General features: G+C 39.8%; 1 protein-coding gene across 3 annotated transcripts in view; it reads right to left on the bottom strand.

The window, feature by feature from the left end:
- ANLN (anillin actin binding protein) overlaps window positions 1-12,185 on the bottom strand; it is a 48,746-nt gene that overhangs the window by 28,216 nt on the left and 8,345 nt on the right. For all 3 annotated transcript variants that reach the window (XM_013051042.2, XM_013051041.2, XM_004741971.3), the window contains exons 3-7: window positions 11,284-11,601; window positions 7,106-7,491; window positions 5,754-5,982; window positions 3,670-3,860; window positions 3,279-3,386 (exon numbers count right to left, since the gene is read on the bottom strand). In XM_013051042.2, coding sequence (XP_012906496.1) covers window positions 3,279-3,386; window positions 3,670-3,860; window positions 5,754-5,982; window positions 7,106-7,491; window positions 11,284-11,601 — 1,232 coding nt within the window. The remainder of the gene's footprint in view (window positions 1-3,278; window positions 3,387-3,669; window positions 3,861-5,753; window positions 5,983-7,105; window positions 7,492-11,283; window positions 11,602-12,185) is intronic.

Raw genomic sequence — 12,185 nt, 5'->3', positions numbered from 1 at the left:
AACCAGATAGAAATTCTACCAGTTTTCTGTCATCACAGTTCTAAAATCACTTGCCCCCAAACACCGCTTTCCTTCTTCCTTCTTCCCACAGCCGGAACCTGTCTTAATCCTTTCCCTTCGTGGTGCTCCGGAGTTCATCCAGTCCAGTCTTACCTCCTGAAAGGTTTACCCGACCCTATCAATTAGCATCACTTATTCCTCTATCATAAACCTCTTTTTTTTTTTTAAGATGTTATTTACTGATTTACATGTGCGAGTAGGGAGGGACAGAGGGAGAGGGAGAATCCCAAGCAGGCTCCATCCTGAGCATGGAGCCTGACGTGGGGCTGGATCCCATGACTCCAAGGTGACAATCTGAGCTAAAATCGAGTGAAATGCTTCACTGACTGAGCCACCCAGGCACACTATAAACCTTATTTTTGACATTAAAACTGACTTAAATCTCTTCAGAAAGAACAAAACAAACACGACACGACCACAAACACAAACTGTGCTTCCCTTCCTCATCCCCTTCCGGCCATCACCTCCTTTCTCCCTTCCCTTTTAGAATTAAAGGTCTGAGGACTGCCTCCACGCTCTGGCCCCGCTCCTCACCCACCACCACCTGCATTCTCCCCTCACCACTTCAGCCAAACTGCTCTTGCCAAGAAACAAGCTCTTTCTTCCAAAACCCAGTGGTCTCGGCCCAGTCCACATTTGACAACAGATACTTGCTATCAACCATCCCTTTTTTCTGAAAGGTCCTTTCTGCAAAGAGTATCTCCATGCTGAATACCTACTTCACTAGGAGTAGGTCAGACTTCAAAGCCCTCTCTTTGACTCTAGCAACACCACACTCAATCACTTTTTCCTCCCACCTCTTTGCTCCCTCTGTGGGTACCATGGATGAGTTCTGAGTGAGCCAGACCCCTAAACTCTGTTACTGTGTTCAGAATGTTCTTTATATGCAAATGTGCAGCCATCCGGGGAGGAATTCTGCAAGTGTAGCAGGAATTATTTAACACAAGAGTTTCAGAACTGTTGTCCCATATTTCCAGGGATGAAGCAGAAAAGCCATGATATGATACACTGGCAACCAAGTGAAGAAGGTGCTTCAAACAGAAGACAGTAATCAACAATGCCAAATGCTGCTAGTAAGTCAAGTTAAATGCCTAAAAATTGATTACCGAAGAGCCCCAGTGAATTTGATGAGGAAGTAGTGGTGACAGCCTGAGTGGAGAGATCCAGAGAGAAGGGAGGAAAAAATGTACGCAGCAAGACATAACTCTTTTGGAAGAGCGAATGAAAAGGAGGTAAAGAAAGAGAAGGGAATAGGGGGTCCAGAGAGTAGTTTTTATTTTAAGATGAAAGACAACAGCTTGCTGTATGCCGATAGGAAGGATTAGCTCATTCATTCCTTCCTTCAAGGACAAATTTATGGAGCTCGTCCTGTGAGCCAAGCACTAAGAACACAGATAAAGACAGATAAGGCTCTAGTGGAAAGCAAAGGTGAAACAGTTACAAGAAGATAAACATTCCAGCTGAGATAAACAATAGGATGACAGGGTGAGAAAAGATGGCCCCTGAGGAAAAGGGCCTGGTAAGGGTTTCCAGGGGGGACTGAAGTTTGACCTACTCCTAATGAAGTAGGTGCTCACCATGGAGATACTCTTTGCAGAGAGAAATAGCAAGGCAAAGACAAAGAGATCTGAAAACATGGGTGCATTTGAGAAACTGCAGTCTGCATGACCGGACTGACACACACATGTGGAAGAGCAGTGAGAAGCCAGATTCTAGATGATTCTAGATGGCAAGCCAAGCACTATAGATGGTTTTCTGATGCTGGCTAGGGAGAGCTTTCTAAGGACTTTAAGCAAGGGAATACACAGATACCTGCCTTTTAAAAATATTTCTTACGGGGGCACTTGGGTGGCTCAGTGGGTTAAGCCTCTGCCTTCGGCTCAGGTCATGATCCCAGGGTCCTGGGATCGAGTCCCGCATCGGGCTCTCTGCTCAGCACAGAGCCTGCTTTCCCCTCTCTCTCTGCCTGCCTCTCTGCCTGCCTCTCTGCCTACTTGTGATCTGTCTGTCAAATAAATAAATAAAATCTTTAAAAAATATATATTTCTTATGGTGCCTGGGTATCTCAGCCATTGAGCATCTGCCTTTAGCTGGGGTTGTGATTCCAGGGTCTGGGGATTGAGCCCCACACCGGACTTCCTGCTTGGTGAGCCTACTTTTCCCTCTCCCTCTCCCCCTGCTGCTCCACTGCTTGAGCGAGCTCTCTCTCTCTCTCTCTCTGTGTCAAATAAATGAATAAAAAATCTTTAAAAAAAATAAAATTGCTCTGACAGGAGAGTAGCCAGACTAAAATCAAGGTTTTCAATACAAAGCTCTGGAAGTGATAAGGAAACAGCAGAGGACACAGTGGATGTGTATGTGTTCAAGTGTGTGCTAGGGGAAGATGCAATAATAAGAAGAAGGAGGCAAGGAAGAACTCCCAGACTGTTTTAGATGGTGAGGTAGAGAATGAAGCCCTAGGTGAAGACAGAGGCTACACGGAAAATATACTAGTGAGAAGTGCAAAGAACTCTACCAGCAAAACAGGCCTGGAGTTCTGGAGAGAGGAATACAACACAGCCAGGCACATTAGCATTTCGTGAGGACAAGGAAGAGATGTCCCAGAGCAAATAAGAAAACAGGGTTAGGTCAGAACCCTGGGAAACATGATTTGTTAAGCAAGAGACCTGATAAAAACAAAAATCAATTAAAGGTCTTTCTTAGAGAATACTGGTTAAATGTATTTTCCTATTTCAACTGGTACCACTTTAAATATAATTCTATTATTTTTAGCTTAAATGTATATCCTAATACAGTATTTTGTACATAGTAGGCATGTAAATGAAACACAAAGTAGTTTATAAGTAGGAACTTTGTTGAAAGCTGATTAATGAAATCTGACAGTAATCTACTATCATTAATGAAAAAAGTAGATTCTGAGAAACATTTTAGAACTAGCAACTAAGTAGAATACTAAATGAAATATGAAATCAATTGAAGATGAGAACTGAGAACATGTTTTAAAATTTTGATTCTAAGTAGGTCATCAGTGAATACCGATTGGGAGAGTAGCACAAGAGAAAAGCAGACTAGGTATGAACTTTGAAGGGGTTTATGAATGGAAAATGGCACAGTTAAAAGAAACAGGATAAAGAACTGTTTGACAATGCAGGACCACAAGTTAGATCCCGGCAATACTTCCATACCAAGTTCACTCCCATTTTTCTTGTTTACGCTACCTGTTTGGTTTCTAGTTGTTTGCTTCTTGAAGTTTCGCCTTTTTCTGCACTCCATAAATTGCCCTTGTCAAATCGGCCACGGAGACATGCTAGTTCTTTTTCACGTTCCTAAAACCACCAAAAGCTCTGTTTTATACAAGAGCCAATAGTATGTTTAAGAATAATATTCAGATACTACTAAACTTTGCTTGTCTTCAGGTTTGAGATTTAAAAAAAATCACAGTATGCATGGAACACAAGTCAATAATATTTCTAATTTGAAATAAGCGATACAAGGAACCAAGATGCTATTTATCTCTGTCAAAAAGACTGATATCGGAATTTACAATTTGATTTCTAGGTTCTACGCTGAGAACATGTAATGAATAATGTTAAAAGCAGTATGCCAGACCTGCTTGAGCTGTTGTGCTAAATGAGTAGTAGATGAAGATGTATTTTGCTGGAATAATCTTTCCTGGATGGCCCTTGTATTTGGAGTGATAACGGGGGTTCTGTGGGGTGTACTCCGAGCGGGACTTTGTTTGCTGTGTTCTTGACAACGCTCCCCAAAGCGTTCCAGGAAAGGCTTAATTCCTGCTCCTCCTACAGAAAGCACACACATTTTGGAGGCTATTTATAATAAATAACAATTATAACTTGTATTGAAAAGGTTCTAAAATCCAGTATGGCTCTAAAATGCTTTGATTCTACTTAGATTACTCATTTGGAAAGTAAAAAGTATGAAAACAGCTTTAAAACAGAAATTTACCATATTATCCTATCTAATTCCGTGTCTTAAAATTCATTTATTAGATTTAGTTCTTCAAAGAAAGAAGAGCAAGAATTTTTAAAAGGTAGAGTGAGAGGACAGTGAAAATTAGAAAACCCTTCAACTAAATAAGCAGAACCTAAATGACTGGAAATTGACTGTATGTATATTAACAGTATTCCCTATCACCAAAGGGTCCTCACCATGATAACCCAACTACTGCTGTTTCTATAGCCCTATTTTATCTTGGTTTTAGGAAGTACAATAGAAAATCTAGGAATTAAATCCTTTTTCTCTCTCAAAAGAAAAATTAGAGATTATTGACTTTATCAAGCGATATCTTGATTCTATAAAGTCTTAAAATAGTATTCATTTGAAATAGTATGAGGTACATTTGAAGTAGAACAAATGGGATAGAGACCATAGAGAAAGAGGTTTCTCTCTATCCGAAATCAGCATTTTCTCCACAGAAGGCCAGACAGTAAATATTTTGGGCTTTGCAAACCATGTGATCACTGATGTTAACTACTCAACTCTTCATTGAAGCATGAAAGCAGCCATAGACAGCGTGTAAATAAATGGGCATGGCTGTGTTGCAATAAAACGTTATTTGCAAAAAAGATAAAAGGCAGAATTTGACCTATAGGCATAGTTTAAAGACTCCATGTGTCACTTTATACCATATCTCAAACCAGAATGCCTTAAGAATACAAAGAAACATAAAAATTAAATATCTCTGAGGTCCCAGTAACATATACTGGGCATACCCAATAGCCAAAAATTAAAAAAAAAAAAAATCCTTCTTATCAATTCTATAAGTCTCTGAAAAATTGAGAGTAACTAGTCCTAGTCCATGTGGGGATGTTGCTAATTGTCCCCAGGTTACTTCTCACTTCAGCTCATCTGGAAACTGATTGCTGGTTTCCTGGAATAACTAATGGATATCCACTCTCATTTCTCTGTCTACTTCTCTTTGATGAGGAACTACAGTATCCAGAGAGATTATATTTTTAAGAAGTTAAAATTTTGAATTAAAAAGTCTTTTCAAAAGCAATTCTATTGAAAAAAGAATATAGTTCAAAATTAACTGTATTTCCATATATTTGAACCTTATTTTTTAGTCCTGTGTTTCTCAACCCATAGCATGTGAGGGTAGGGTAAGCCAGAGGTGTAAGTCCCCACAAGATGAATACAGATTTCCAGGAGCATCATTTTACTACACGGGTTAATTTTGAACTTTCACATGTACATGCTCACACACAATATACACACATATAAATATAATTGGGAGTGGAGCCATTTACATACACATTCACTCTCCTTTGCTATTAGGGGTGCCTTCATATTAAAGTTTGCAAAGCATTGCTCTGCACTCTTGGTTACAAAAATGTTTCTTCATTATGCCCTTACAATGTGATTTTCAGGTGTATATGCTGTGTCCCCATCAAAAAGCATAGAAGAAAGTATCTACCATGGTCATTCTAGAAAAAAACCATGTTTAAACTGTTAACAAGCTACATACTTTGACCAGTAAATAGGCAAGTCCCCACTAATGAATATTCATTCAATAAATTAAGACTGAATTTGAAGAAGTCTCATTTTATACATTCATGTGCTTGCCATGCAGATCAACACTGTGCAGTTCACAACTGGATAATTAGAATGCTGAGAACAGACACCCTGAAAAGAGTCAGCACTAACTAGATTTTTTTAAAAAGATACATAACCTGATGTTGCTGCTTTGTCTTTAGATTGAGACTGCCGACAAGTTTCTCTATTTAATTCTTCTTTGGGCCGAAATGTCTGGGACACAGTTGACTTTTCAATTGGTTTCGATATCTCTGTTTTCAGGGGACTTACAGGAGTTTTCTGAAGTAGCTCAGGATTTTGTCCATTACAATTTTTAGCATCAGTAATGGCTGTAGTAGAAGATTTCACTGGGGAAGAAGCAGCTTTCTGAAACATGATAACACTTCAGGTAAACTACAATATTCACAATATCGAAAGGTAGTCTTATAACAAAACGAGTCTATTTGCTTAGTAGCCTTTATGTAAACTTACGGAAAAAAAAATTCTCCTTAATAGATCGAACCAATTTGAAAGGTTTGATAAAAAGTCAACTTTGAAAATGCTATTATTAAAATTATACCATGTATAATACACTGAGGAGTAATTTCATATAAGGGGTAGGGTCACTCCCTATTTTAAATAACAATTTCTTTCTGATTATCTTACTAGCACCTTTATAAATTTTAACTGTATGAGACCACACTGCATATTTTTGTATTTTAATTAAGTCAATATTAATTCAACGCAATCATATCATGTACTTCATGGCTAACTATAACATATTATTAAGTGCTATGTGCCAAGCACTTTGCTAAAGGTTTTATGCACATAATCTCATTTAAACCTCCCAATAACCCCTTCTTTCCCATTCTGCAGATGGGAAAACAAGGTTTTGCAAGATTAAGTAACTTGTCCAAAGCTACACTTTTAATAATGTGGCAGGGATTGAATGCAGGTCTATCTAATTCCAAAACCTGGCTCCACATTAAAAAACAATGCTCAGAAACATACTTTTTTTTTTTAAGATTATTTTTGAAAGTTGATGATGTAATTCATGTGCAAGGTAAAACTTTCAAACATTTCAAAAGGATATATGGTAACATTATCATAACCACCCTTAAAAATCCTGTTCTGCAATTTGCCTTTTGAAAGCAACTTGAGCTACTAGTTTATTACATGTCTTTTCAGAGAAATTCCATATCTTAGATTTATACGCATACATAAAACATTCTACAGGGAGAATAATGTTCAGTGCTCTCCCTGATGACTAAGAGGCGCCATCATTCCATTATTATACACCTTGGAATCATATGAAATTAATATAATTTACTTGTCAACAACTAATTTATCTTAGGCTAGGCTACCAAATTTAGGATTTTGACTTTCTATGCCACCAATTTCTAAAAATAGATACAAACACACTACATATATGTGATAAAATACTTTATATACATTATCACTCATAAGGAAAAAAAAAATGATTTCCAAAGACCAATATTGCATTGCTTACCACAGAGCTGGAAATTGCAGCATTATTCAGAGATACACCCACAGCACTCGAGGATGGAGCTTTATTCAAAGAGGCCTCGCCATCCCTTTGGGAACAGCATGTAGCTTCCTGCTTAACACTGCTGCTATTGATCCTAGCAGATGCTCCACTTGCAGAGGAAAATTTGGATAAACAAGTGGTACCAGGCTGTTCTTGTGCACTGTGTTGCTTTGCAGATGAGTAATTTACATCATCTTCCCACGAGCAAATAGTTGCTGCAAGGTTGGCCAGACGGCCCCTTCTTCCAACTGGAGTTGCCGAGGCATCCGAGAGGGCTGGTTTGGGAGGGGAGGCAGCCTTTTCCTCTGATGGCATTGGGGAGATGACTGAGCTCTCAGGGATATCATCTGGAAATGTTTTCAGAAAAAGACTTAAAACCCGTGTTCAAGAGTTATGCATATGTGTAATACCAAGATCACTCCACTCAGAACTTTTAAAAAAGAGTTAGGAGGTTTAGGAACTAATAGAAAGCTCTTGATTGTATGAAACTACCAAGCTGCTTAAATTTGACAATATCTTTTCAAATCAGATGATACTTCATCCAAATTTGAAAAAAAACAGGCGAACTTCTTACACCTATTTTTTCTAAATCTTAATGGATTACAAATGCTCGAAGATACCGTGCACTTAGGTCATAATTTTAGAATTCATGATGTTACAACATCACACAATTTAAGATTACATATTCCACAGGCACGTTTTGTTTTAAAATGGATGAGACCAGTGCTGTACAATAGAACTTCCTGCAATGATGGACATGTTCTAGATCCATGCTATCCAGGACAGTAACCACTAGCCACGTGTGGCTCATAAGCCCTTGAAATGTGGCTAGGGCAACTAAGAAATGTTATTTCATTTCAATTAATTTAAATCTTTGGATAGCACAGGGTTAGACTAAAATGTTGCCCACAGTTACTTCTTGTGTATAGATAGATCTCGAATAGTAATACTTAACTTATGAAGACCTACAGGCATAAAGCACATATAGGGAAATCAAAATTCCACAGCACTTTCTACTCCACAAATTCAGTCAATGGAAGAGGTATCCTTCCTACTGTCCAAGCCTTATACTTCTGCCTGAATTCTCAATTCTACCCCTCTAAAACTTCTTTTCTTCTCTGCACATAAATATGCTCATCTGTATCTAGCTCTGTCTTATCTTCGAGCTAAAAGTAAACACCCTCCCACCAACATACACCCCTTTTTAGCTACTGTCCCTCTAGCCCTACACAATATTCTCTCGCTACTAGACACCCAAACTGGCCTCTGCCTCCCCGGCTGCCTTGAAGTTGCCTTCGCTGCTGGCACTAGATGCCACTACACATTGCAGGCCTTGTGTTTCCATTGGTGGCAGCATCCTCTACTAGTTCTGCTCTTGGGCCATATCCTCCATGGGGTCCTTCTACCTACCAACCACCTCCATTTGGCTATCCCCCGGCACCCCAAATAACGTATGTGATGCTGAAACTACCCCAAACATGTTCCTCCTCATCGTGGCCTCTTCCTCCTTCTCCCTTCTCCTCCACCACCACCCAGACATCTAGCCCAGAGATCCTCCTCCTAAATCTTACAGATCCCACCTCTCCTCTTCACTCCTGGCCTTCATCATTCCATACCAGGATTATAACATTAACCTTCTAACTGGTCTTCCTGCTCCCTCTGCTCGAGTCTCTGGCCTATTCAATCCCTTCTCAATTCTGATGCCAGAGTGATCTCTCTACAGCATTTTGTCTACTTAAATTCTCCCTGTATCTCACCATCACCTCCTGGTTAAATTCCACAGGCTCTAAACCCTGCTGCTTTCTTCAAACTTATCTCTTGCTTTTCTACCAGAAAATATCTACTCTTTATGTACGTGCTCTGTTTACATACCTCTGTGCTTCTTAGGCATCCTATTACTTCTGCCTAGGAGACCTTCTCCATGGTCTGAAGCCAGTAGTCCCTCAGTGTCTTGCATCTGCCTTCCCTAGAAAAGCTTCCCTGGCCACCACCATCCCTGTGATACCCTTTTGCATACCTCTATCGTGTCCCTGAGAATCAGACCTGTCCTCTAAGCAGATGACAGCTTTACTGTCATATTTTAGGAATGGGCTTAAGAGACCTTTAGCTCTTCTAACTATTCTCTATCAGAAAAGAAGCTTCAGTTAAGTTATATTTTAGTATAATCCCTCATTTAACTGGTTTATACCCACAGTTCTGGAGAGCATACACTAACTCATTCATCACAAACACTTTATTTTCAAGTTTCAGTACTTAAAATTAGACAGGTTATGATCCCTTAAGAGATTTACTTTAAAGGCTGAGGTAAGCATTTGTTAACATTTGTTTTCAAAATGTTCAAAGTCAGTGTGGGAATGCTTTCTGCCCTAGAATATTTATGGTCTTGGCTGATCTTCTCACCATGCATTATATCATTAAACCCTCTTTCTATTTCTCATAGAGATTTCTTGCCAAACAGAAAGGAAACATCCTTGTATTTAGGCACATTTACTGATTAGCCTCCCCAGGAATCGTAAAGAAGCACGGTTAGCCCTGCCCACTACCAAAATCACTAGGTGTTTAAGAGACAGCATGGGATATCTGCACCCTGATCTATACCCGAGAACATCAGGTGGGTCACAGCAGGCAAGGGTTGAGCCCTAGAATCCAACAACTGAGGTTGGAATTTTAGCTGCTGATTCTGGTAAGGAGTCTTAGCCTCTCAGAACCCAGTTTCCTAAAAAAAAAGAACACAGTTTCCTCTTCTATGACATGAACAAAAAAGTGGTATGTATGTCCTAAGATATTTATAAGAATTGAATGTTATACTATATTAGAACAAAAAATATTTAGAATGCCTAGCACTTTACACAGTAAGTATTGACTCTTGAAATTACCATCACTGCCAAAAGGATAATCTTAAAACACTCTGCTATCCGATACTTACCAAATTTCAGACCAAAGAATTGACATTTATGAAAGACTGCCTAAAATTTATGTTGTCCATCCATTTCTTCAGATCACTTGGTCTCAATTCTGGCTATGCACCAGAGTAAAACAGATTTTTTTTTTAAAAAGACATAAGTACACCCCAGGGCTCCAGCATGCTCCTGAGATTACAATCCAATGGTCCAAATGTTTCTGTTACACAGGAGTCAGGCTGAGAGCCAAAGCTTGAGGAACACTTCCTTGGGTAAGGCCCAGCTGTCACTGTACAATGCTGGCTCTCTTCGGAACTGTGTTCACCAACTGAGCTTGGAGCCAGGCCATCTGCCTACCTTGAGTAACCTCACACACGAACTACCTTCTACAAAGTCATCTTTGAGGACCCAGGGAAGAAAGTTCTCTTAGGTCTTAGTTCCAGCCACGGTTCTGCTTTAATCTTATAAATAGTAGTGAAATAACTGATGGTGTATAACCTCCTTGCCTTGGCTGCTAGCAAGTTCATAACTCTGGCAAGTGAGGAGGACCTGAACGCCTGTATTTTACCCTCCCCTTCTTTGTTCTTCCTTCTCTTCACCCAAGAATTTCCTTATTTTTGTTTTGTAATATAGTTCTTTTTGTGAGTTATCTCAAGGCTTTTTTTGTAATGAGATAGGAGACAAAATTGATCATAGAACACATAACCCTGCTGATTTGCTCTTAGACTCTCCATCTGAATATGAGAACACAGAGGCAAGGATCAGGTCACTTCATGGGTTCCCAGCACCCTGACAAACATGTGTTGTAGGTGCTCAGTAAATGTTTACGTTTTCTCTCCCCTCTATTAAATAGCATTACATACCTTAACCACTCAAATTTATTTAATTAGTTAATCCGCGAAATAGGATTTCTTGCATACAGAGCTAAAGGTCAGCAATGCTAATAATGACGAGGGTATAGTTTGTTCTCTATTGTGTCTTATTGCAAATATAATTCTGTTATGAGACCAAGCTTCTGGGAGCTGCTCTAAGAACTTCAGTAGCATCTCCTTCAATGAGAACACAATCAACTGATAAATATCCCATTGATATACAAACTATTTGTAAGTGATGGATACTGAGGAGATAGATAAAACAGAAGCAGTGATCTTTCGTGTGTTAAGTGATACCTCAAATTTGCATCCAAGTTGAAGCTTATTGAAACAGATTTTAAGGACCAGGCCATCGTATCATTCATACCTGTCAGATCATTATTATCCCAATGGCGCCGCTGCTCTGCCAGCTTTTGCATTCGTGTTTTCACTGAGGACCCTGCAGTTGATTCCAATCTCGAGTTGAGCCCCCTCCTCACTCTGGGCACCGGGGCTGGGGCCGTCTCCGAAGCACTGACAGGAGCAGGTGCTTGAGGCTGCGCCTGGGGAGCCGGAGGACTTGGAGGACAGGGTTTTGCAGAAGCAGACTCAACTGGTTTTTCATTTTCCAAGTTAGAAACTTCTGCTACTTCGGTGGTGTCAGAACAGCGTTTCTTTGATGGTGATGGTTTTGTACAAGATTTCTCTAGATTAAAAAAAGGACACCCACCCCCAAAATTTCAAATTTCTGTAATTTCTCATAGCCTGAAAAACCATCAGTAGGTACTTAACAAATTACTAAAATGTGATGTTTCTCTGTTCTCTTTAAATGATTTTCCTTACAACAAGAAATATGTAAAATTCTACTTTCAGTAACTTAGAAATCTGGTATGAGAGATTTCTTTCTTTCTCTTTTTTTAATTTTTATTTTTTAATTATTTGACAGAGATCACAAGCAGGCAGAGAGGCAGGCAGAGAGAGAGGAAGGGAGGCAGGCTCCCCACTGAGCAGAGAGCCTGACTTGGGGCTTGATCCCAGGACCCTGGGATCACGACCTGAGCCAAAGGCAGAGACCCCAACCCACTGAGCCACCCAGGCACCTCCAGAGATTTCTTTTTAAGCGAACATATAATTTATGGTTTTAAACACCTGAGTGGGGATGCCTGGGAGGACAGCCAGTTAAGCATCTGCCTTCAGCTCAGGTCATGATCCCAGGGTCCTGTACCAATTCCTTGCTCAGCGGGGAGCCTGCTTCTTCCTCTGTCTCTGCCATGCCCCCTGCTTGTGCTC

Source organism: Mustela putorius, unplaced genomic scaffold, assembly GCF_011764305.1.
Source record: "Mustela putorius furo isolate JIRA1106 unplaced genomic scaffold, ASM1176430v1.1 tig00003845_pilon_pilon_pilon, whole genome shotgun sequence".
Classification (NCBI taxonomy): Eukaryota; Metazoa; Chordata; class Mammalia; order Carnivora; family Mustelidae; genus Mustela; species Mustela putorius.
The sequence above is the reverse complement of the archived record's forward strand: the minus strand, read 5'-3'. Positions and strand labels throughout refer to the sequence as shown.